At 64.1% G+C, this 25,243-nt stretch overlaps 2 protein-coding genes across 2 annotated transcripts in view; one reads left to right on the top strand and one right to left on the bottom strand.

The window, feature by feature from the left end:
- The first annotated feature begins 1,044 nt into the window (after positions 1 to 1,044).
- CDK5 (cyclin dependent kinase 5) lies at positions 1,045 to 7,165 on the top strand. Its single transcript, XM_077808640.1, is given in 14 exon segments — positions 1,045 to 1,081; positions 1,901 to 1,935; positions 1,937 to 1,990; positions 2,360 to 2,427; positions 2,867 to 2,889; positions 2,892 to 2,926; positions 3,108 to 3,164; positions 3,462 to 3,557; positions 3,955 to 4,029; positions 5,002 to 5,098; positions 5,207 to 5,278; positions 5,570 to 5,628; positions 6,028 to 6,108; positions 6,506 to 7,165. Coding segments are annotated over 14 exon segments (876 nt in total). The 3' UTR covers positions 6,593 to 7,165.
- Positions 7,166 to 8,724: 1,559 nt separating this feature from the next.
- Positions 8,725 to 25,243, bottom strand: part of ASIC3 (acid sensing ion channel subunit 3) — a 52,712-nt gene continuing 36,193 nt past the window's right edge. Inside the window, exons 4-10 of the mRNA XM_077809547.1 lie at positions 17,066 to 17,216; positions 16,721 to 16,777; positions 16,045 to 16,198; positions 15,616 to 15,707; positions 14,499 to 14,578; positions 13,785 to 13,856; positions 8,725 to 8,829 (exon numbers count right to left, since the gene is read on the bottom strand). Coding sequence (XP_077665673.1) covers positions 8,725 to 8,829; positions 13,785 to 13,856; positions 14,499 to 14,578; positions 15,616 to 15,707; positions 16,045 to 16,198; positions 16,721 to 16,777; positions 17,066 to 17,216 — 711 coding nt within the window. The remainder of the gene's footprint in view (positions 8,830 to 13,784; positions 13,857 to 14,498; positions 14,579 to 15,615; positions 15,708 to 16,044; positions 16,199 to 16,720; positions 16,778 to 17,065; positions 17,217 to 25,243) is intronic.

Raw genomic sequence — 25,243 nt, 5'->3', positions numbered from 1 at the left:
TCAGGCCCCCACAGGCCGGGCCGTGGCGGGGGGGAGGGACAGGCTGGGCCATTGCGGGGCAGGACAGGCCCCCACAGGCCGGGCCGTGGCGGGGGGGAGGGACAGGCTGGGCCATTGCGGGGCAGGACAGGCCCCACAGGCCGGGCCGTGGCTGGGGGGGGAGCGGCAGGACAGGCCCCCACAGGCCGGCCGTGGCGGGGGGAGGGACAGGCCGGGCCATGGCGGGGCAGGACAGGCCCCCACAGGCCGGGCCGTGGCTGGGGGGGGAGCGGGCAGGACAGGCCCCTACAGGCCGGGCCGTGGCGGGGGGAGGGACAGGCCGGGCCATGGCGGGGCAGGACAGGCCCCCACAGGCCGGGCCGTGGCGGGGGAAGCGGGGCAGGACAGGCCCCCACAGGCCGGGCCGTGGCGGGGGGGAGGGACAGGCCCCCACAGGCCGCGCCATGGCGGGGGGGAGGGACAGGCCGGGCCATGGCGGGGCAGGACAGGCCCCCACAGGCCGGGCTGTGGCGGGGGGGAGGGACAGGCCGGGCCATGGCGGGGCAGGACAGGCCCCCACAGGCCGGCCGTGGCTGGGGGGGGAGCGGGCAGGACAGGCCCCCACAGGCCGGGCCGTGGCGGGGGGAGGGGAGGGACAGGCTGGGCCATTGCGGGGGGAGGGACAGGCCTCCACAGGCCGGGCCGTGGCGGGGGGGGGGGAGCGGGCAGGACAGGCCCCCACAGGCCGGGCCGGGGAGGGGCGGGACAACAAGCACCAAGCCCGGGCTGGAAGCGCGGGGCTTCCGGGAGCCGTGGAGAAAGTGAGCCGCGGGGGCTGCCGGGAGCTGTGCGAGGGGGCGGGGCCGCGCGGGGGCTGCCGGGAGCCGTGGGGGGAGTGAGCCGCGGGGGCTGCCGGGAGCTGTGCGAGGGGGCGGGGCCGCGCGGGGGCTGCCGGGATCTGCGTGAGAGGGCGGGGCCGCGCGGGGGCTGCCGGGAGCTGCGTGAGAGGGCGGGGCCGCGCGGGACTGCCGGGAGCTGTAGTCCGGGCGGGCCCGGTGCGGAGCGATGCAGAAATACGAGAAGCTGGAGAAGATCGGGGAAGGTACCGGGGGGCTCGGGCCGCGTCTGCCCGGCTGCGCTTAGCCCCCGCCTCGGGCCGGGGGCCGGGGCCGCGGTGGGGGCCGGGGGCCGGGGCCGCGGTGGGGGCCGGGGGGCCGGGGCCGGGGCCGCGGTGGGGGCCGGGGGCCGGGGCCGGGGCCGCGGTGGGGGCGGGGGGCCGGGGCCGGGGCCGCGGTGGGGGCCGGGGGCGGGGGGCCGGGGCCGGGGCCGCGGTGGGGGCCGGGGGCCGGGGCCGCGGTGGGGGTGGGGGGCCGGGGCCGGGGGCCGCGGTGGGGGGCGGGGGGCCGGGGCCGGGGCCGCGGTGGGGGCCGGGGGCGGGGGGCCGGGGCCGCGGTGGGGGCGGGGGGCCGGGGCCGGGGCCGCGGTGGGGGCGGGGGGCCGGGGCCGGGGCCGCGGTGGGGGCGGGGGGCGGGGGGCCGGGGCCGGGGCCGCGGTGGGGGCGGGGGGGGCCGGGGCCGGGGCCGCGGTGGGGGCCGGGGGCGGGGGGGCCGGGGGCCGGGGCCGCGGTGGGGGCCGGGGGCGGGGGCCGGGGCCGGGGCCGGGGCCGCGGTGGGGGCGGGGGGCCGGGGCCGGGGCCGCGGTGGGGGCGGGGCGGGGGGCCGGGGGCGGGGGGCCGGGGCCGGGGCCGGGGCGGGGGCCGGGGCCGGGGCCGCGGTGGGGGCCGGGGGCGGGGGCCGGGGCCGGGGCCGCGGTGGGGGCCGGGGGCCGGGCCGGGAGTCAGGCGCTGCAGTTGCTGTAGGGTTGAGCTAGAGGTTGGGGGGCAGGCAGTGGGCTGCCTGGTTCTCACGGCCTCTCCCCACAGGGACCTACGGGACCGTGTTCAAAGCCAAGAACAGGGGAGACCCATGAGATCGTGGCGCTGAAGAGAGTCCGGCTAGATGATGACGACGAGGTGACCGGCCCGCTCCGCTCTGTTGTCCAGCCGTGGCCGGTGCTTGCTGCTTTGGCCCCATCCTGCCTCCGGCTCCCCTCGGGGACCAGATGGGGGCTGCAGCCGCGAGCAGATGTTCCCAGCTGCAGGGGAGCAGGTTTGGGCACAAGCCCTGCCCTGAGCTGCCTATCCTGGGTGCTGGGGATGGGGGCTCAGCAGCCTTTGCGGTTCCTGGGCCCTGTTTTACTGTTTCTGCCCCACTGGGCTTGAAGCTAATGCCTTTTTGTGCATTTGGTCAGTGCCCTGTTGGGGGCACGTTATGATCCTGGCTCTGTGAGGCAGCATATGCTGATAATCCATCTTTCTGTCTCTCTCTCTCCTCTTCTCTAGGGTGTTCCCAGCTCTGCCCTGCGGGAGATCTGCCTGCTCAAGGAGCTGAAACACAAAAATATTGTCAGGCAAGGACATGCTTTGTGCCAGGCAGGCCAGGAGGCTCTGGATGGGGCTGGGGTTGGATCTGGACATGTGGAGCTCCTGGGTGCTGTGTGGCATTGTCCCTCCTCTGCTTTCCTCTCCATGAGTCCCGTAGGGGCTGCGGTGGAGCTGTGAGGAGCGTGGCCTCTCCCGGCCCACGCGGAGTCCTGTAACATGCTGCTCAGGCTGGGGAATGGGAAAGTGTTTGTACGTTTCACAGCAGATTTGCCGATGGGGTGACCTGCTTGTTTCCTACCCAGGACCCTGGCACGATGTCCCCTGAGGCAAAGGGGTGAGGCCTGCCCTGGACCCCCTCTCCCGGGGGGCATGCTTTCAGCACTGGGGCTGGTAGGAGGCCCCATGCTGTGGAAGGGCCTGTGGGCTCCTGCTGGGGGCACTCACGGGGTTTTCCCTGCATTGCAGGCTGCACGATGTCCTGCACAGCGACAGAAGCTGACACTGGTGTTTGAGTTCTGTGACCAGGTGAGCTGGGGAGCCCACAGGGGACTGAAGGCCCTGGGAGTCCATGGGCTCCCCTGCCTCCAGGAGGAAATGGGGAGCCGGGGTGAAATCCACTGTCCTCCCCAAGGGGAGCGGAGTTGTCTGGGTGCCCCTGAGCTCCCCAGCTCCCCTCTGATCCAGGCATCCCTCTTTTTCCCACCAGGACCTGAAGAAATACTTTGACAGCTGCAATGGGGACCTGGACCCTGAGAACGTCAAGGTGGGTTTGCAGGGCCAGGCTAGGATGGTGCCTGGCGGGGGTGCCAGTCACAGCACCCAGCTCAATGGCCCCCATGAGCGGCCCCCACGAGCAGCCCCCTGCCAAGGTCCGTTCTGAGTTGGCAGCTCGCCAGGCTCACAGCATCACAAGCTGCTCCTCCTAGACAGGCCAGTCTTGGTTCCCTTGGGCCTGGCGAGGGAGAATCCCCTGCTTCCTGGAGCCAACGCCCGCCCTGGCTGGGGCACGAGTAGGTTTGAGGTCTACTGGGAGCATGCTCACTGCTGCCCTCTCTTCCAGTCCTTCATGTACCAGCTGCTGAAGGGCCTCGCCTTCTGTCACAGCCGAAACGTGCTGCATAGAGACCTCAAACCCCAGAACCTGCTGATCAACCGAGTGAGTGACCCACGCAGCCAGACAGGGGCCAGTGCTGCTGCTGGGCTGGAGTGTGGGGCATTGACAGGGCTGGTCGGGATTGAGGGGGACTGGCAGGAGCCCAGGGTTGGGTTAGCAGGGTCTGTGGGTCGGGATTGGGGGTACAAGCAGGCTGGTGGGGATTCCAGAGCTGGGCTAGCAGGGGCTGTGGGTTGTGATTGAGGGGGAGCCCAGGGCAGGGTTGGGGGTCTGCTCATTGTGTCCCCTCACCCGCTCCTCTTGGGGCTGTAGTTTTTGCCTCCCGAGCACAGGGCAGGAGCTTTGCTGCTTCTCTGGCTCTGGTGGCAGCCGCAGTTCCTGGCAGGTGGCGCACTCTGCATGACTGAGTCTCTGTGGCTGGTTCATCTTCTCTCGGCAGAATGGGGAGCTCAAACTGGCCGACTTCGGTTTGGCTCGGGCCTTTGGGATCCCTGTGCGCTGTTATTCAGCAGAGGTGAGTGGTTGGGGACGTCCTGGGGGCGTGGGCACACATCCGCTGCAGGGACCCTTTCAGCAATTCGGCTGCTGTGTACCGGCTGGTCTATGCAGCTACTGGACAGGCTGTTCTACAGGGAGCTAGCATCTAGTTCTTCGCTGTGAGAGGAGAGCACCGGCCTCCCTGCCGCAGGGGCCTCCCTGCCGCAGGGGCCTCCCTGCCGCAGGGGCCTCCCTGCCGCAGGGGCCTCCCTGCCGCAGGGGCCTCCCTGCCGCAGGGGCCTCCCTGCCGCAGGGCCTCCCTGCCGCAGGGGCCTCCCTGCCGCAGGGGCCTCCCTGCCGCAGGGGCCTCCCTGCCGCAGCGTGCAAGGGGAGAGCACCCCTCCTCCCCCCGCCGCGCAGCCCCCCCCAGCGTGTGAGGAGAGAGCACCCCCCCGCCTCACAGGCCCACTAGCACCATGCTGGGTAGCGAGGTCAGCACTGACTGCGAGGGGAGAGCACCCCCTGCTGAGCCCCCTCCCCACTCCCTGCAGCTCAGCCCCACCTAGAGCTGCACTGATGCATGGGGGGGCAGCACTGTCTCTGGGGGAGAGCGCCCTGCCCCACCCCTGGTTCTTCCTTCTCCACCAGCAGTGCTGGTTCATGGGGGTGGGCTGTTAACATCCTGTCTTCCCAGCTCGGCCAGTGCTTCCGCTTGGAGCACACAGCAGCTGGGGCAAGGCTCAGAAGTGATGGGATCCCGCTGCTGCTGGCTCTGGGGGGTGTCAGCGGGCCCCATTCTCTGCAGGGCGGATGGGTCAGCAAGCGTGGCGGGGGTGCTGCAGCGGCCATGGAGGGGGCCTGCGGGAGGAAGGGGAAGCTGCCCCATGGCCCGCCTAGCTGCCCAGAGCTTGGAGCCACACGTGGTGCTCAGGCTGGCAGCTCGGCAGCCCCTCCTGTGGGCTGTTCTCGGGGCAGTGGGGGTCTGACGGCCTGTGTCCGCCCCCTGCAGGTTGTCACACTGTGGTACCGTCCCCCTGACGTGCTGTTCGGTGCCAAGCTCTACTCCACCTCCATAGACATGTGGTCAGCCGGCTGCATCTTCGCAGGTACCTGGGTGCCCGGCTCCCCGCTGTGGAGGGGCCGTGCACCAAGCGTGGGGAGTGGGGGAGGGTCTGCAGGGCTTCCTGGGCTCAGCCCCGTCTCTCTCCCCGCAGAGCTGGCCAACGCCGGGCGGCCCCTGTTTCCGGGGAATGACGTGGACGACCAGCTGAAAAGGATTTTCCGATATCCTTTTCAACCGTGGGCGGGTTTGTTGAGCAAAGGGTGAGGAGAACAGAGCCAGGAGCCAAAAGGCCCAGGCCGGGCCACAGCCTGGCTTCCCCCTTGGGGAATGGCTTTCCTGACCACCTTCGGGTGGGAGGGGCATGCGGCTCCCAGCCCTTCCTCCTGGCTGAAGGAGCCCTGTGGGAGGGGTGGGGGGTGGGATGTGCCTTGGGCAGGTTCTGCAGGCCAAAGCCGGGGTCCTCCCCTCCCCCGTGGCCTGTGGGGGCAGAGATGGCCCTTAACCCGCCCCACATTGCTGGGAACCCCAACCGAAGAGCAGTGGCCGGCCATGACTAAGCTCCCAGACTACAAGGTGAGTCCCAGGCTGGGGACGGGCGCCCAGGGCCTGACCTGTTGGGGGGGCTCTGGGGCATGGAGCTGCCCCCTCCAGCCACAAGCTGCAGCTCTTAGGTCCATCAGCGGGTGCCATGAACAGCACCTGACTGGCGTGAGCCCCGGCACGACGCGCAGGCCCTGGGTCCGCTGGGAGGAGCATCTGCAGGGGCTGGCTAGGCCCTCGGAGCACCAGGGCCAGGGAGGGAGCAGCTGCCAGGCCCAGTCTGGGGGCGAGGTTAGAGCCTGTGTGGGGGCAGGGTTAGTGTCTGGAGAGGGAAGGGGCGAGGTTGGCCTGTCTCTGGGGGGAGGGTGGGTTAGTGTCTGGGGGGGATTAGTGCTGGGGGGTGCTCCTAGCTGTCGCCCTCTCTCCCCTCAGCCGTACCCCATGTACCCTGCGACGACGTCGCTGCTCAACGTGGTGCCGAAGCTCAATGCCACAGGTCGCGACCTGCTCCAGGTGGGTGCCCCGCTGCCCCGGGCTGAGCAGGTGCTGTGGGCCCAGCCCCATGGCACGCGGTGGGGGCTGCTGGCCTCAGGGAGGGGCAGGCCTGTCCCTGGGGGCTGCTGGGGTCCTGACCATGATTGTTTTGGGGCACCTTGGCCCAAGCCCTTCGCGTACGCAGAGCTGACAGCCCCTCTCTGTTCCCCGCGGGCAGGGCAGCAGCCGCTCTGTCTGGGCTGTCCTGGGCAGCCAGGTGGCTTCTCTGCCACTGCTCCCCCAACCACCCCTTGGGGAATGGGCGTCTGACTCTTCCCCTGCAGCCCCAGGGGTGGGGGGTGCCTGGCCCCATTGCCCTGCTCCGTCGATGCTGTCCCCACCCCCTCCTCACCCAGCCCCTCTGCTGCCTCCACAGAACCTGCTGAAGTGCAACCCGGTGCAGCGGGTCTCGGCCGAGGAGGCGTTGCAGCACCCCTACTTCACGGACTTCTGCCTTCCGTAGAGCCTGACTAGGCCGGGCCAGCACCTGCCCTGCTCCAGGGGCGCCTGGGGGAGGGGGTTCTGGGGCCAGGGCACTGGGTGATGGGCAGGGCCCTGGGACCACACCCCCCCAAGGTATTTATTAGGTTTTTAACCCATGGCAGTACCTGGTTTTATACCAGTCTCTGCTGGGACCCCATGGACAGGAGCCAGCCCCCCTCCCTGCCCTGCTGCAAGCACCCATTGCCCCGATACCGTGCAGCGTCACCTGCCTCCCACGGGACAGGGATGGCCCTGGGGTTCCAGTGGGGCACAGGAAAGAGGGGAGCTGCTGCTGTCCCTTACTTGGCCGGGGGTCTGGAGGCAAGAGATGGCTCCTCCCAGGCTGGTGTGGGACGTGGTGCTCCCGGCGCTGGCTGCCCATTCTTGCCACGTCCCCTGCAGGCCTCTGGGCCCTGGCCATGCCCCTGCCTGGGGGGGGCCCCCCTTCCAGCTGGGACTCCTTGGGGGGCCAGGCAGCTTCCCTCCCCCTTGTACCGTGCTCCTGTGTGGCTGAAGGTGTATCTTTAATTTCATAAACAGTTCCCCTCCCCCAGCCCGCGTCCTGCGCTCTCGTCCCTTCCATGGTGGGAGAGGGCTGTTGGGGCCGCCCCGGCAGGCAGAGAATGGAGGCTTGGCCAGCCCTGTGGCTCGGGGTGCTGACGCGCCTGCCCTGCTGTTCACGGAGGGGCAGCGGGCCTGGCTGCAGCGGGGGGGCGGTCTGGAAGGTGGGGGGCTGCTGATACGCCAGGGCCCTGCAGGGCCTGGGGAGAGCCTGGCTGTGGTGACGATGGGGAGTCAGCTCCAGAGTCCTGTGGGGTGAGCTGCAGAGCGGAGCCTGGTGACAGGGGAGACGCTTGCTGGCCCAGGGGACAGCCCATGGGCTGCTGGTAGAGAGAGCCTGGCCTAGGGCCCACTCGGCAGCTACCCCTTGCTCCCACCACTCGCAACACCAGGCTAGGGTCCACCATGTGCCCGTCTCTGTAGGCCCAGCCTAGCACTCTCCCCCCGAGCCCTGTGTGGGCCCTGCAGGGCCCCCCAGGCCTGGTCCAACCCTGCCTCCCCCCCGGCCCAGCCCAATGACCGGTGCCTGCTTAGGGCCCTCCCATCCTGGAATTGACCAAGCAGAGGTGGGAAGTCGGAACCACCAGGTGGGCTTTAATGATACACAGGATCCGCGCTAGGCTGGAGAGGTGCAAGCTGCAACTGTCTCTGCGCTGGAGGGAAGAGGGAGGGCACGGATGGGAGGAGCAGAGCAGGGGGCACAGATGGGCAAGGGGGGCAGGTGATGGGGGTGCTCCAAGCAGCTCATGCAGATACGTGGCCAGCAGGACTCTCAGACAGGGGTCACTAGCACAAAGGGCCTGGTCAGTCCCTGGGGTCTCCCAGTCTCCATGTGCCCCAGCACAGGGACCTGTGGCCACCCCCTGCCTCTCCCCATTGCAGGGCCCTGGAAGACCAGGAGTGCAAGCTGCACCCATCCCCGGGGGCCAGCCCGCCTGAGGGAGTTGTGAGGGTGCTGGAGCCCTGGGGCTGGGGAGCTCTGTGGGTCTCATACAGCTGCGGGCGGCTCCCTGGGGAGGGGCTGCAGGCAAGGGGAGGCTGGGCCGAGCTCAGTGATGGGGGTAGAGGCCCCCGGGGAGGGGAGAGCTGGCTCTGCTCTCTGTGCCCTGGCTGGGAGGCAACCAGGCACCATGGCTTTTCAAAGGTGCTGGCTTCCACCCCTGGGGCAGCTGGCACGATCATGGCCAGGGCAGGGCACTCCAGCGCTGGGCTCAGCACCCCACTGCCCGCAGAGGGGCTGACCCCAGAGGACAGCAATCCCCACCCCACCCCCTGACTGGGCGGGGTGGAAGCCCGAACATGAGTTCCCCTGTTGAGGGCTGTGCATGGAAGCCCAGTGGTGAATGCTCAGAGCCGCAGCTGGCCGGGCCCAGAGCCCAGTATATGGGAAGTATATGGAAGCCCAGGACTGCACCACCGCTGGTGTCTCCTTCCCAGGGGCTGTCCTGCTGCCCTCTGTGCCGCCAAGCCGTGTCTGCCTGGCCAGAGCGGCTCGGGTCTTGCTGGAGGCGAGAGGCCGGTGGGCTGGGACTGCAAGGCGCAGCCGCCCCCTCAGCAAGCAAACTCCTCGAAGTTGCCGAGAGCCGGGTGCCGAGGTAGCATGTTCGGGGTGAAGCCGAGACTGTCCGAGTGGCTCCGCAGGGTGTTACAGGTGCTCTGGGGAGGAACAGGGGGTAAGAAGCAGGCAGTGTCTTCGTCCGCTCACCCAGTCCCAGATCCTGGCCCTGCTGCTCCCACAGCCGTGGTCTGCCTCCCCTCCCCACATTCCCGGGTCTCTACCTGGGAGCTGGGTCTGGCCGCTGATGCCATGGCCCTCCGGGCATGCTCTGACTCTAGGGCTGTGTCTTGCTCCCCCAGTTCTGGGCCGGGAGGGTCTGCAGGAGCCCCATCCAATTTGGCCTGGGCTGCATCTGCAATGTGGTGTTGATGATGGCCCAGGACGCGGAGGGTGCTAGTAAAATGTGTGATGAGACCAGGCGGTGCTGTCAGCCAGGCACTGGAGGAGCCTGAGGCAGGGAAAGAGCTAGCCCAGGGGGAAGAGGGGCGGCTGGGCTGAGCGGTGGGGGCAGAAGGGGGCAGGGCAGAGCTGGGGGAGTGCGGGTGCAAGGGTGGAGTGGATCAGCTTGTGAGGGGGGATGATGGGCCGGGGTTGCCTGCATGAGCAGGGGCCTGGCCTCAGTGCTAGGAGGTCACTGCTAAGCCTGCAGTCCTGTGTGGATGTTGCTGGCTGATTGCCCCATGGGACCCTATGCTTGCCCGACAGCCGCAGGCCCGCTGAGAGGTGCCAGCACTCGAGAATGGCTCCTCCAAAGGGCCAGAGCCGGCTCTAGCTGCCACGCGCCCAGGCCCTGCCCTCCCCTGCCGGCAGTGTGACTGCCTGGCCAGTGTGTGAGCCTGACACTGTCCATGGCCACAGGGACCACTTGGCCTCTTACAGAGCCCAGGGCACGGCTCTGACCAGGGACTCCTGGCCTAGCTGAACTAGAGGGGGGCTGTTGGAGACATGCCCAGCCTGGATTCACTGACCCTCTGTGACAGAGACACCCCCCACCACCCCTCCGGTCATTCGTTCCAATGAGGGCGACCCTCCCTTGGGAAAAGCGGCTCCTTATTCCCAGCCAGGACAGCTCTCGTCCAAGCCCTGCCTGTCGGAGCAAAGGGCCGTCTGCCGCAGAGCCCCCTCCCCTGCACAGACTGGGCTCCGGGCACCGCCAACCCCTCCCCTGCACAGACTGGGCTCCGGGCACCTGCAGACAGCACTCACGGCACCGCCGACCCCTCCCCTGCACAGACCGGGCTCCGGGCACCTGCAGACGGCACTCACGGCACCGCCGACCCCTCCCCTGCACAGACCGGGCTCCGGGCACCTGCAGACGGCACTCACGGCACCGCCGACCCCTCCCCTGCACAGACTAAGGCAGCTTAATCTATGCGGCAGGGTCTGCAGCAATCAACTCCTCCCTGGCTCTTTTCTGACCCCTGCCACTTGGTCAATCCCTGTTCTGAAGAGCAGGACCCAGTGCAAGCCACAGCAGCCCGGGATGGCTCTGGAGCAGGGGCTGAGTCACCAGGCTCCTCCTTTGCCCCCAGGCCGCGCACGGGGAGCCCTGCTGGGTGTGCGCCACCCTGGTCCCAGGCACTGTTTGAAGTCCCAGTCCCCACGCTGGGCCTGTGCCCCACACCGTGGTGAATCCTCCGTCCCTTGGGCAGGTGTGAGCCCAGCCAGCTCTCTCCGGGCAGAGATCTCAGGCGGGGGCTGAAGGCAAAGCCAAGCCCTCCCAAGAGTGGCCGTGCCCAGAAACTGGCACTCAGCCCCAGCTGCTCTGGCTCCCGCCTGGCCCTGACACTAGGGGCCCTGCGGAGGCAGCGGGGATGCACTGCACTTAGGGGGCGGCTCTGGGGCAGATCTGGGTTCAGCTGCACCCCAGAAATAACGAACTCATGGGTGCAAAGTGGCATGTACACTACCCCAGTGGACCACGGCAGGTCAGAATGGGGGGACTCACTCTCCTGCACTCCCAGGACCCCCTCCCCCCGCCACATTGGGGCAGGATGGGGGGGGGTGGTGGAGGGTGCTGCTGGGGCCACCCACTGAATCAAGAGGAACCTATGGGAGCCTCCCACTCAGGGGCCAGAGCCTGCCCCTGCTGCAGGGGACGAGTGACCCGGCTCTGTGCTCGCTCACGCCTGGCTGCGGCTTGTCCAGGGGCCTTTATCGCCTGCGTGGGGCAGCACCAGAGCCTGGCAGCCGGTGCCCACAGGCGGCCCAGTGCCCCTGCCTTGCGCGGACACGGCCCTGCCCCCCGTCCGCGTGGATGCTGCAGCAACGCCTCGCCTACAGCAGTCACCTCCAAACGTTTCTTCTGGAAACCCACTTAAAGAAAATGGTGGTTGCCCGTGACCCAACGGAGCTGGAGGTGAGGGGTTTGGGGTGGGGGAGGGGCTGGGGTGAGGGCTGCGGGGTGGGGCCAGGAATGAGGGGTTCAGGGTGTGGGAGGAACTCAGGGCTGGGGCAGGGGGTTGGGGTGCAGGCTCTGGGGTGGGGCCAAGGATGAGGGGTTTGGGGTGCCGGAGGGGGCTCTGGGGTTGGGGGGGCCCAGGGCTGGGGCAGGGGATTGGGGCACAGGCTTACCGTGGGCGGCTCCTGCCGTGGGGGTGCTAAGGCAGGTTTCCTGCCTGTCCTGACGCTGCGGACTGCGCTGCGCCCTGGAAGCGGACCAGCAGCAGGCCCGGCTCCGAGGTGGAGGCACGCAAGCGACTCTGCATGTCTCTCTCCCGCAGGCACCCCCCACCCCAGGTCCCATTGGCCAGGAACCGGCTAATGGGAGTGTGGAGCCGGTGCTCGGGGCGGGGGCAGCGCGTGTCGCCCTGCGGCCCCCCCCGAGGAGCCGGACCGTCTGCTGGCCGCTTCTGGGGCACAGCACAGTGCCAGAACAGGTCGGGACGAGCCTGCCTTAGCCAAGCCGCACCGCCAACGGGACTTTTAACGGCCCGCTCGGTGGTGCTGCCCAGAGCTGCCGCGACCCAGGGCCTTACATTCCACGACCCAGTACTGGGTCCCGAACCGCAGTTTGAAACCACTGGGCTAGAGGAAGTGGGGGTAGGACCACCGAGCGCTAACATGCCCCAGTCTCGCTGCGGGGTTCAGCGGGGTGGTGCTAAATCCAGTGTCACCAGCAGGTGGGGCGGCAGGGCCAGCCCTGGGGGTGTCACAGCCCGTGGGGAGGGGCCCCGGGGAGCTGAGTGAGGCGAGAGCAGACGGGCCGGGAGGGAGCAGACGGGCCGGGACCTTTGCTGGTGCTGGGGCCCTGCTCCCCGCGCCGCCCCCCATGGAACCCGGAGGGGAAGCGGCCAACAGCCCAGCCGGGCAGGAGTCAGCCCAGCCGGGCAGGAGTCAGCCCAGCCTGGTGTCCGGCCAGACCCGTGAGGGGACACGGCCCAGCGGGCTGAGCAGTGGGCCCCTGGGGGCCTGTGCCAACCGCTGCGCTCGGCCCCGTGGCCCCCCGCGGCCCCCAGGGCCTGCAGGAACGGGCGGGGGGTGGATCCGCCGGCACCAGGGCATGACCCCCAGCCCGCAGGTCCGCAGCCTGCGGAGCCCACACGCTCACACATGAGAGCGGGGCCACGCGGGGCCGTGGCAGGGACGGGCTGGGGCTGTTCTGATTCACCTCCGGCCGCGGGGGCCCCTCCTGCCAAGGGGGCTGCCCCCAGCACTCCAGCAGGAGGTCCCTGAGAGCAGTCTGCCTCCAGCTCATGGCAGGAATCCCAATTGCCCCTGCTCTGGCCCTTCCAGCCCCACGCCCCCCCCCCCCCCCCCAAGCTCACCGCCTTGCATGTGTCTGGGAAGGGGCTGCCCCTTCCCCTCCCTGGGCGCCAGTCCCTCGGGGCAGGTCTGTGCTGAACCCCGATGCGGGGCACGGGGGCCCCAGGGCAGGGGGAGATGCTCTGTGCCACCCAGGAGGGCTGGCACCTCCCCTCACCCACGGGTTGTCAGCCAGAGACAGCGGCAGCCCGACCCCCAGCCTGGAGCAGCCCCGATCCCCAGCAGGCCTCAGCGCTGCAGAGTGCCGGGTGGGGCAGTTCTGGGGGAACGGGGGAAGGTCAGGGGCCCCTCCCCTGGCAGGGCAGTTCGGGGGGGACGGGGGAAGGTCAGGGGCCCCTCCCCTGGCAGGGCGGTTCTGGGGGAACGGGGGAAGGTCAGGGGCCCCTTCCCTGGCAGGGCGGTTCTGGGGGAACGGGGGAAGGTCAGGGGCCCCTCCCCTGGCAGGGCAGTTCGGGGGGGACGGGGGAAGGTCAGGGGCCCCTCCCCTGGCAGGGCGGTTCTGGGGGAACGGGGGAAGGTCAGGGGCCCCTCCCCTGGCAGGGCGGTTCGGGGGGAACGGGGGAAGGTCAGGGGCCCCTCCCCTGGCAGGGCGGTTCGGGGGGAACGGGGGAAGGTCAGGGGCCCCTCCCCTGGCAGGGCGGTTCGGGGGGAAGGTCAGGGGCCCCTCCCCTGGCAGGGCGGTTCTGGGGGAAGGTCAGGGGCCCCTCCCCTGGCAGGGCGGTTCTGGGGGAACGGGGGAAGGTCAGGGGCCCCTCCCCTGGCAGGGCGGTTCTGGGGGAACGGGGGAAGGTCAGGGGCCCCTCCCCTGGCAGGGCGGTTCTGGGGGAACGGGGGAAGGTCAGGGGCCCCTCCCCTGGCAGGGCAGTTCGGGGGGGACGGGGGAAGGTCAGGGGCCCCTCCCCTGGCAGGGCGGTTCGGGGGGAAGGTCAGGGGCCCCTCCCCTGGCAGGGCGGTTCTGGGGGAAGGTCAGGGGCCCCTCCCCTGGCAGGGCGGTTCTGGGGGAACGGGGGAAGGTCAGGGGCCCCTCCCCTGGCAGGGCGGTTCTGGGGGAAGGTCAGGGGCCCCTCCCCTGGCAGGGCGGTTCTGGGGGAACGGGGGAAGGTCAGGGGCCCCTCCCCTGGCAGGGCGGTTCTGGGGGAACGGGGGAAGGTCAGGGGCCCCTCCCCTGGCAGGGCGGTTCTGGGGGAACGGGGGAAGGTCAGGGGCCCCTCCCCTGGCAGGGCAGTTCGGGGGGAACGGGGGAAGGTCAGGGGCCCCTCCCCTGGCAGGGCGCCCAGGGGCTGGTTACCAGGTTGTCGCTGTTATTTCTCTGGGGTCTCTTCTTGTTCTTGTAAAAACTGAGGAGTTTGTCCCGAAACACCTGGGGGGAGATAACTGGGTCGTCACCAACGGGGGAGGTTCTGCAATGTCCTCTTGGGGGGGTCCCTAGAGTTCAGGGGTTGTAGCTCCTTTGTACTTCCCCTGCTCGCTGTGCCGGCCGGGAGAGTCCAGGGGCGGCACTAGCCTGGGTGGCGGGAGCCCCGGTTTCGAGTCCCTGTTCACCCTGTGGGGCGCTGGGCAGCCCTATCTGGCCCATGGGGGCACAGCCCAGCCCTGTTTCTTAGGGGGGCAGGGAAGTGCATGAAGGGGTGAGCTGTGCCCAATGCTGCGGTGTGGGGCCGAGCTGGGCCACGGACACCCCCTGTAACCAAGTGGGAATTGTTGGTAATATTTTAATCATGCTTGTCTGGGCCTCAGTTTCCCCTATGTGCTGCGTTGTTACCTGTTGGGGGGGGGGTGGCGGGGGAAGGCTCATATGGGGGGGCACGGGGGGCGTGCGGGGGGGGTGGGGAGAGGGGCTGGGGGCACATGTGGCTGTGGTCAGCATTGAAGCTGAACCAGTCTCAGGAGCGTTGTCAAGGGGGAAGGCTCGGTGGGGGGGCACCAAGGCTGGGGCTGGGAACCAAGGTTCGGGGGAGAACCAAGAGCCCCCTGCCCACCACTGCTCAGCCCGTGGCCTCACCTCGTACAGGTAGTCGAAGATCTCCAGGATGGTTAGGATGCTGGCCCCAATGAACAGCCCCATCTGGCCCCCGATGTCCCCTGGGGGCAGGGGCAGAGCGTGAGCGGGCAGCCGGGCAGAGCGTGAGCGGGCAGCCAGGCCGCACCCACCCGACGCTGCTCCTGCAGCAGGCAGGGGCCTGCCCCACCGACGCCCACCCGGAGTCACGAGGGGGCACTGCTCCCGCCCCAGCCGCAGGGTTGCAGGTCCCCTGGGGCACCCCGCCGCACTGCGAGTGCTCACCCAGCAGCCCCCCTGCACTCACCCCCCCCGGGCACTCACCCCCCCAGACACTCACCCAGCAGCCCCTCCCGGCTCTCACCCCTGACAGCCACTCACCCAGCAGCCCCCCCCGGGCACTCACCCCCCCTGGGCACTCACCCAGCAGCCCCTCCCGGCTCTCACCCCCCCAGACACTCACCCAGCAGCCCCTCCCGGCTCTCACCCCTGACAGCCACTCACCCAGCAGCCCCCCCCGGGCACTCACCCCCCCCGGGCACTCACCCCCCCAGACACTCACCCAGCAGCCCCTCCCGGCTCTCACCCCTGACAGCCACTCACCCAGCAGCCCCCCCCCGGGCACTCACTCCCCCTGGGCACTCACCCAGCAGCCCCCCCGGCACTCACCCCCCCAGACACTCACCCAGCAGCCCCTCCCGGCTCTCACCCCTGACAGCCACTCACCCAGCAGCCCCCCCCCGGGCACTCACCCCCCCTGGGCACTCACCCAGCAGCCCCCCCGGGGCACTCACCCAGCAGCCCCCCCCGGGCACTCACCCCCCCTGGGCACTCACCCAGCAGCCCCCCCTAGCACTCACCCCCCCTGGCTCTCACCCCCCCCAGGCACTCACCCAGCAGCCCCCCCGGGCACTCACCCCCCCGGGGCACTCACCCAGCAGCCCCCCGGGGCACTCACACCCAGCCCCCCCTAGCACTCACCCCCCCGGCTCTCACCCCCCCCCCAGGCACTCACCCAGCAGCCCCCCCGGGCACTCACCCGCCCGGGCACTCACCGAGCAGCCCACCCGGGCACTCACCCCCAGCCCCCCCGGGCACTCACCCCCCCCCCAGCACTCACCCAGCAGCCCTGCCACCTCATATGCTTTCTTCTGCTCGATGGTCTCATAGTTCAAGGCTTCAAAGAAAATGTCCAGCACCAGCACATTGTCCCTGGGGGGCGGCAGCGGCCAGGCCAGACACAGACAGACAGACAGACAGACGGGATGAGTCCAAGTGACCAGGTTGGTGACTGCAGGGCTCTGCAGGGCTGGTGTGGGCCCTGGGGGGCAGGCTGGGAGGAGCAAAGGGGGGGGTGCACCCTGTGAGGCTGTGGCATGTTGGGGGGTCACTCATGGGGGCATGCTGTCCGCAACAAGGGGGGCGCACTGGGGGGTTGGGGGACGCGCTGTCTGCAGGAGGGTGCTGTGGGGGGTCGTGCTGTGCGTGGGGGTGATGTCTGGGGGGCTGTGCAGGGGGAGTTGTTCTGTGCGCAGGGGAGGGGACTCACGAGATGTACTGCTCGCTCTTGTTGTACTTCTTGGCCAGGTACTTGGCTGAGGCCTTGCTGGGGATCTTGACCATGGAGAGCTCCTTGCCGTAGCGCACCATGTCACAGGGCGTGCGGCACACGCAGAATTCACTGTCCTTCTTCACCAGGAAGTCTGGAGTGCGAGGACGGGTGTGAGCCAAGAACACCCGGAGAGCCACGGGGACGTGGACAGGCGGAGAGCGATGGGGACAGGCGGAGAGCGATGGGGACAGGTGGAGAGCCAGCAGAAGTGACAGGCCAGAGAGCGATAGGGTTGGGAAGGGGCCAGAGACTCACAGGGATGGGGCGTGAGCCAGCAGCACCCCTATGGGCTGGAGATCCCCAGAAACTGGGCCCACACACAGGCCCTTGACTGCTTCAGCAACAGGTCCCAGGGGGTCCAATCCCCAGCTGCTCCTCGGGCAGCGACACAAGCTGGGGAGGAGACTGGAGCTTCCCCAGGCGTCCCCAGCCCTGCTCCCCATGTCCCCCGGGGGGGAGGTGACCCACGAGGGGGAGTCCCAGTGCCGGGGATGGGTTGAGCTGGAGCAGGGCCATGGGTGTCAGGGTCTGGCCGGGTGTGGGAGGCATGCGGGCGGGCGGCAGGGCAGGAGACGAGGCACTGCCCCAGAGACGGGCCGCGGCGGGTACGTACCCAGGGCAGGGTCGGCGCACTCCTTGTACTGCTCGGGCGTGCACACGTTGGCGTTCCCTGGGGAGGGGGGCACAGGGTCACTCAGGGGCTTGGCGGGGGGCTGGTGGGGCTGCAGGAGCCATGTGGGTGGTGGGGGCTGCGTCTCATTAGAGCCCCATGTCTGGGGGAACTAGCCCAGGAGCTGGGGGGGGCGCCCTCCTCACCCTGCCCCCAGGACCAGCACATCTCTCCCCAGCAGCCCCCTGCCCTCTCGTCCCCTCCCAGCTCCCACTTGCATGGGGCTCCCCCCCCAGCACGGGGCCCCCCCAGCACGGGGCCTCCCCCAGCCCGGCCCGCGCCCCTCACCGGGCATGTGCACCATGCGGCAGTTGCAGTTTTCGGCCAGGTAGCGGGTCTCGCAGTCCAGGCGGCAGGCCGTGATGCTGTAGCTGGTGAAGAAGTCGGATTCAATGGGGGTGGATTTGCAGTCCCCCCAGGGGGGCGGGAGGTAGACCAGCTACAACACACACAGGGTTAAGGAAAAGGCCGGAGGAGCGGCCAGCAGCCTGCCCCGGTGCAGGACCCCCACCCCTTGCCCCCCCACCTGTGCTGCGATGTGACCTCCCCCGCCCCCGCCATGGTGGAACCCCCCCTTCTGTACCAGAGCAGCAGTGGGGCCCCCCCGGAATGGCAGCCGGGCATCTCGCAGGCTGGCATGTGGGCACAGGGGGTGGGCACACGCAGCGCCACACTCACCTCTCTGCACACGCACTACAGAGCTGCAAATGCACACGCATTCAACATACATGTGCGCCCACGGCGCTGCAGGCCCCCACGCACGCATACCGTGGCGAGCCGGCATTATGGGTAACACCCAGGGGAAAAACCGCAGGAGGAGGGCAGCAGAGAGGGACAGCACGGGGTGGGGGACAGGCGGCCCCATGGGGGAGAGTGCAGGCGGATGGTGCTGCGTGCCCGTGTCCCGAGGCGGCTGGGAGCGGAGCACGGCGCGGGGAGCAGGCCGGGTGGGTGCTGTACAGAGACAACGGAGGCTCCTTCTCGTACAGTAACTGGCTCAGCAAGTCCTCGTCCGCATGGACCCCACCCGAGGAGCAGGTGCCTCGGGCGCGAGATCAGGCTCTTTGGCCAGCAGGATCCGTGGGGGCCAAGCTGCACCCACACATCCTACAGTCCCACCCCATCCCTCCGCTCCCTCACTACTCCCAATCCGGGCGCTGAAGGAGGGGCTGCAGGGCGGCTGGTGGGATTCACATGGAGAAATCATCGCCAAGAACTGCAGAGACTGTCACCCTTTTCACTCCGCCGAGTCTCTGTCTCACCCAGCCCCCCTTGGCCCCCCTCAGCCCTCCCAAGGGGCACTCACCCAGCATAGACCCTGTCGTGGAGTGTATCGTACTGCCCAGCCGCCAGGTGTGTGACCTACCTTATTTAAACGAACTTCAGCTGTGCCTGGAAGGGCACTGACGGCTCTTACGATGAACACACCTGGGGTGTAGGAGCGAGTGCTGTGGCCAGCCTGTACCTGATACTGGAGCATGACATGGTGTCAGGAGTAAACTAAGAACAGCAACAGAGGGAAAACAACAACAAAGGTTGCAGGAGCTTATCAACGTGCCACACTTCAAGAACCAGGGGGAAATGTTGAAAGTTTTATAAGAGCTCTGCATACATTGGCTGAAAACAGTGATTCTGGGAATGCAAACCATAAAAACAATAGAGACAGGCTGGTTATTGGGTTAACAGATAAAAACCTTTCACAGCAGCTACAACGGAAGAGAGGTTTAGCCCTAGCCACCGCTATCCAATGACCAAAGCGTTCTGAGCTGGTGAGACACCAAAACCTAGGACAACTTGAGAACCTTGGAAAACCTGAAACTAGCTTAGAAACTCTACACAGACACTTGAGTGTTAAAAGTCATTATCATCAAAGCCCTGAGGCAAGGAGAGAGAATGCCCAGGCTAAGAGGGACCAATTCCAGCCTAGGTGCCGAAGGTGCGGAACAGATCATGTCCCAAGAGATGGTGAATGTCCTGCCAGAGGTGCAGGGTGTAAAAAACGCACGACCTATGGACATTTTGCAGCTGTTTGCTGCACTAAAGCAGCCAGTGGGTTGACTCATATTACAGACAACCAAGAGACGTTGTTTCTGGGGTCTGTCACTGGTGATGACACAGAGCCTGCCTGGAATGTGAAACTGGATATTCATGGCAAGACGATTGACTTTCAAACTAATTCAGGAGCTGACATCACAGTCCTCACAGAAGGGATTTACAATCTCTTCAGCCCCTCCCAGAGCTTGTCACTGAGTCCCCAGGCGATGCTCTGGAACGGCTCCCTAAGAAGCCAGGCAGGACTCTGGGGCAGTCTCCTTTCTGGGAGCAGCCTGTCTGCAGGACACACAGCTCCCCCGGCTTCCACCTTCCTGGGTCTGACCTCGGAGCATTCAGCCTCCTCTGCCCCTCCATGCGCTTCCCACAGCGAGTCCGCCCAGGCGGGGTCCTGAGGAAGCCAGAGGGTCCTGACCCCCAACTCCGCAGTCAGATGGGACTCTCAGCCAGCCAGTAAAACAGAAGGCTTATCAGATGACAGGAACATGGTCTAACACAGAGCTTGTAGGTGCAGAGAACAGGACCCCTCAGCCGGGTCCATTTTGGGGGGCAGTGAGCCAGACAAGCACGTCTGCACTTCACTCCTCGTCCCCAGCCAGCCCCAAACTGAAACCCCCTCCAGCCCATCCTTCTCTGGGCTTTGTCCCTTTCCCGGGCCAGGAGGTCACCTGATTCCTTTGTTCTCCAACCCTTTAGCTCTCACCTTGCAGGGGGGAAGGGCCAGGCCATCAGTTGCCAGGAAACAGGGTGTCGGCCATTCTCTGTGTCCAGACCCCTGCACACACCTGCCCTCTAGGGCTCTGCAATGATCATACACCCTTATCCCACCACCTAGATACTTAAGAACTGCCTAGGGGAAACTGAGGCACCCCCACGCTATTCAGAGGAAACATGAAGAACAGTCCCACTTAGTCACAATGCTCAAATAAATTAGTTAGTCTCTAAGGTGTGACAAGTACTCCTTTTCTTTTTGCGAGTACAGGGATTGGAGCGGAGTCCGAGAGAGCAAGAGGAGCAAGAGTTCCTGATGGGGAACCCAATCTTGAACACTCTTGTCTGGTCGGGGACAGGAGTCTTGGCGATGCCTGGCTACTACTCCAGCTGCTCCCAGATCCTGCTATAGTCCCATTTGGGGTCAGGAATCTGTTCCTTAGCACAGTCATCTTCCTCCAGCTGCACGATTAACTCTGCTTTGGTGAACTTTGCAATGCTCAACCCTCTCTTTCTGCACAGGGTTACAATGTCCTTCTTAAGGAGATGGTGACAGGCCATCGCTCCGCTCTTCCCAAGTTGTTGTGGACTCAAGGCCTGTGTGCTCTCAGCTCCCCACAGTTTCCAGGGAGAACCCCTAGTGTGCCAGCCCTTCTCGAGGTCACCACCTCTTTGCCAGGGTCGAGCGGCAGACTCCTTCGCCCCTGAGACTGCTCTCACCTTGCAGGGGGGAAGGGCCCAGGCTATCAGTAGCCAGGAAACAGGGTGTCGGCCATTCTCTGTGTCCAGACCCCTGCACACTCCTGCCCTCTAGGGCTCTGCAACCATCATACACCCTTACCCCATCCCCTAGATACTTAAGAACTGCCTAGGGGAAACTGAGGCACCCCCACATTATTCAGAGGAAACATTAAGAACAGTCCCACTTTGCCACAGTGTGTAAGGGTTTGGGGGAATATTTTGGGGAAATAGGACTCCAGGTGGTCCTTTCCCTGATTCTTTGTCTAAATCACTTGGTGGTGGCAGCCTACTGTTCAAGGACAAGGTGGAATTTGTGTGTTGGGGAAGTTTTAACCTAAGCTGGTAAAAATAAGCTTAGGGGGTCTTTCATGCGGGTCCCCACACCTGTACCCTAAAGTTCAGAGTGGGGAGGGAACCCTGACAACCCAGATCAAGCCCTGCTGAGATGCCGATGTCTATTGCTAAGGTTAATGTGATTTAACTCAATTGCTAAGTATGTTCCTGGGAAAAATCTGGGAGTAGCAGAAGATCTGTCACAGCTCACGGAGCTCATCATGCACACAGCTACAGGTGAGCTCGAAGATGACATAAAGGCATGCGTGGATGCTGTAGACCCACACAGATCAGTGTCAGAAAAGAGACTATTGCTACCACAAAAAGCAACCTTGACAGATGCTCAGCTTCAGGAAGTTCTAAGTTACCCTAGGGCAACTGGGTCAAGTATTTAAAGGACAATAAGGAAGTGATGAGACTACTTTATGGTGTGTGGACAGTTAAGCGAGTCAGATGGATTTATGGTTAAAGTCATTTGCATCGTAATTCCAAACAAAATGAGGGGGGAATCCTAAACCTCCTCCAGGAAGGACAACGAGGACGAACTAACTGCCGTGAATGGGCCAGTCAGCGTGGTGGCTGGGAATTAGCAAGGACATAAGGAATAAAGTATCTGCATGTGAGTACTGCAGAATGAACAGACCAACACAACACACACAACACCCCGCCCAGACAGGCCGTGGAAGAGACTAGCTGCAGACTGATGTGAATTCAGAGGTCATCATTACCTGGTCGTTGTGGACTCTTTTTCCAGGTATACAGAAGTCATATACTTGAAAGACATGACATATTGCAGTGTCATCGAGAAATTGAAGTGCACTTTTGCTCACTTCGGTATTCCAGAACAACTAGTGATGGACAACAGACCACAACTCACCGCAGCAGAATTTAAGTCATTCTGAACAAAATATTTTGATCATATTCCTAGCAGCCCACATTCCCCATGAGTGAATGAAGAGGCTGAGAGAGCTGTACAGACCGCCAAAAAAATCCTCCTGCTGCTGGAAGATCCATTCCTTGCTGTGACATTATTGACAGGAACTGAGACCGTATAGATCATGGTTGAAACCAGGGTCCTATGGTTGCACCAGGTCATGTACAGAGGAGGCCAAGTGGGGTGTCTATGGAAAGGTTGTAGTTTGACGGTTATGATGATGCTGTCTGTATGTGTGTATCATTTTTGTAGTTGAAGTTATGAATATTGGCTATGTACTTGTATCTCAATGTGTTTTGATTCTAAGTAGCCTCAGTGAAGCATTTGGTCAGCTTCCTGAGAAAGGAATTTGCAGATTAAGTGCCCAAACAAGAAATACTTAACTGACAATGGACCTTGGGAGACTCCAATCCACATGATAAGTCTTCCTGGGAACGTTCAAGGTGGCATGTGGGCAATGGCTGCTGCCTGCAAACTGAGTCGTGCATGGACATGTGACTTGCCCATGTGACTCCAAACTCCATCTTGTTGCTGTGATTTTGCACAGGAGAACAAAGGGGTTTCTGCCCACAAGAGAAAGAATATAAAAGGCCCTGGAAACCCCTCCATCTTGTCTTCAATCCTGCTTCTGACCTCTGGAAGGACTTCGCTACAAACTGAAGCTCTGAACCAAGGACTGAATGACCCATCTCAGCTGGGGATGTTCTCCAGAGACTGGATTTGTGCCAGCAGTTTATGCCATCACAGCTACAAGCCTGAACCAAGAACTTTGCCATCACTGTATGTCATTGATTCCATTGAACCCATTTTAGCTCTCATCTCTATCTTTTTCTTTTTATGAATAAACCTTTAGATTTTAGATTCTAAAGGATTGGCAACAGCGTGATTTGTGGGTAAGATCTGACTTGTGTATTGACCGGGGTCTGGGGCTTGATCCTTTGGGATCGAGAGAACCTTTTTTCTTTTACTAGGGTATTGGTTTTCATAACCATTCATCCCCATAATGAGTGGCCCTGGTGATGATACTGGGAAAAGGGAGTGTCTAAGGGAATTGCTTGTGTGACTTCTGGTTAGCCCTTGGGGTGAGACTGAAGTCCTCTCTGTTTGGCTGCTTTCGTGGGCCATAGTAGTAAAGGACCCCCAGCCTTGGGCTGTGACTGCCCTGCTCTAAGCAATTTGTCCTGAATTGACACTCTCCGTTGGGTCCCGTCAGAGGCCGCATGGTTACACTTGCTCTTCTGAGTTACATATCAACACCAATAACAGCTACTGGACATAGTCAAGCACAGTTCCTGATGGGAAGACAATTCAAAACGGCTGTTCCAACTGTGGAAAGAAACCTATCTCCAAAGAGGCCAGACATGAAGACAGTAGCCAAATTGGATAAAAGAGCTAAAAGATCTTATGAACACTTTTACAACAAACTTCGCTCAGAGGACTGATGGGTCTAGAACGTGGTGACCACGTTCATGTCAAACTGGATGAAGAAAAAGGAGGGACAATGCCAGCTGCCATAAAGAAAAACAATTCAGTGCCTGGATCGTATACGATCAACACCAGCAGTGCAGACTTCAGCAGAAAATGTCGACAGCTACAGTTTGTTCCTCCGAGAGAATAAACAACAGAGCAAACTCCACGGACGGAGAATGCAGAACAAGGATACAACTCAAGGGTTCCTACCCACCCACAGACAGTCACTGCAACTAATGGACAGCTCGATGACCAGGTTGTTACATGTTCGGATTGTGTAATTAGAAAGCCAGCACAATTCAGAGACAACTTCATCTGCAGCATTGAGAGCCGCCTGGAGAGAGATTCTAGCCACCAGCCCCATCTTTAACCCACCCCAACCAGCCCCCCAGTCCCAACTAACCAGCAAACCACAGCTACTAACGCAACTACCATACCCAACCACTCAACGAATCTAACTAACCCCCGCTACAAACCCAACCCAACCAACTAACCCCAACCAACCCCAGCTACTAACCCTAACCAGCCAACCCCAGCTACTAACACAATCCAGCCACCGTCCCCAACCAACTAACCCCAACCAACCCCAGCTACTAACCCTAACCAGCCAACACCAGCTACTAACACAATCCAGCCACCGTCCCCAACCAACTAACCCCAACCAACCCCAGCTACTAACCCTAACCAGCCAACCCCAGCTACTAACACAATCCAGCCACCGTCCCCAACCAACTAACCCCAACTAACCCCAGCCACTAACCCTAACCAGCCAACCCCAGCTACTAACACAATCCAGCCACCGTCCCCAACCAACTAACCCCAACCAAACCCAGCTACTAACCCTAACCAGCCAACCCCAGCTACTACCACAATCCAGCCACCGTCCCCAACCAACTAACCCCAACCAACCCCAGCTACTAACCCTAACCAGCCAACCCCAGCTACTACCACAGTCCAGCCACCGTCCCCAACCAACTAACCCCAACCAACCCCAGCTACTAACCCTAACCAGCCAACACCAGCTACTAACACAATCCAGCCACCGTCCCCAACCAACTAACCCCAACCAACCTTAGCTACTAACCCTAACCAGCCAACCCCAGCTACTACCACAATCCAGCCACCGTCCCCAACCAACTAACCCCAACCAACCCCAGCTACTAACCCTAACCAGCCAACACCAGCTACTAACACAATCCAGCCACCGTCCCCAACCAACTAACCCCAACCAACCCCAGCTACTAACCCTAACCAGCCAACACCAGCTACTACCACAGTCCAGCCACCGTCCCCAACCAACTAACCCCAACCAACCCCAGCTACTAACCCTAACCAGCCAACACCAGCTACTAACACAATCCAGCCACCGTCCCCAACCAACTAACCCCAACCAACCTTAGCTACTAACCCTAACCAGCCAACCCCAGCTACTACCACAGTCCAGCCACCGTCCCCAACCAACTAACCCCAACCAACCCCAGCTACTAACCCTAACCAGCCAACACCAGCTACTAACACAATCCAGCCACCGTCCCCAACCAACTAACCCCAACCAACCCCAGCTACTAACCCTAACCAGCCAACACCAGCTACTAACACAATCCAGCCACCGTCCCCAACCAACTAACCCCAACCAACCCCAGCTACTAACCCTAACCAGCCAACACCAGCTACTAACACAATCCAGCCACCGTCCCCAACCAACTAACCCCAACCAACCCCAGCTACTAACCCTAACCAGCCAACACCAGCTACTAACACAATCCAGCCACCGTCCCCAACCAACTAACCCCAACCAACCCCAGCTACTAACCCTAACCAGCCAACACCAGCTACTAACACAATCCAGCCACCGTCCCCAACCAACTAACCCCAACCAACCCCAGCTACTAACCCTACCCAGCCAACCCCAGCTACTAACACAATCCAGCCACCGTCCCCAACCAACTAACCCCAACCAACCCCAGCTACTAACCCTACCCAGCCAACCCCAGCTACTAACACAATCCAGCCACCGTCCCCAACCAACTAACCCCAACCAACCCCAGCTACTAACCCTACCCAGCCAACCCCAGCTACTAACACAATCCAGCCACCGTCCCCAACCAACTAACCCCAATCAACCCCAGCTACTAACCCTACCCAGCCAACCCCAGCTACTAACACAATCCAGCCACCGTCCCCAACCAACTAACCCCAACCAACCCCAGCTACTAACCCTAACC

This window comes from Eretmochelys imbricata, chromosome 2 (assembly GCF_965152235.1).
Source record: "Eretmochelys imbricata isolate rEreImb1 chromosome 2, rEreImb1.hap1, whole genome shotgun sequence".
In the NCBI taxonomy this organism is placed as follows: domain Eukaryota; kingdom Metazoa; phylum Chordata; order Testudines; family Cheloniidae; genus Eretmochelys; species Eretmochelys imbricata.
Note: the sequence above shows the minus strand (reverse complement) of the source record. Positions and strands in the feature narration are given on the sequence as shown.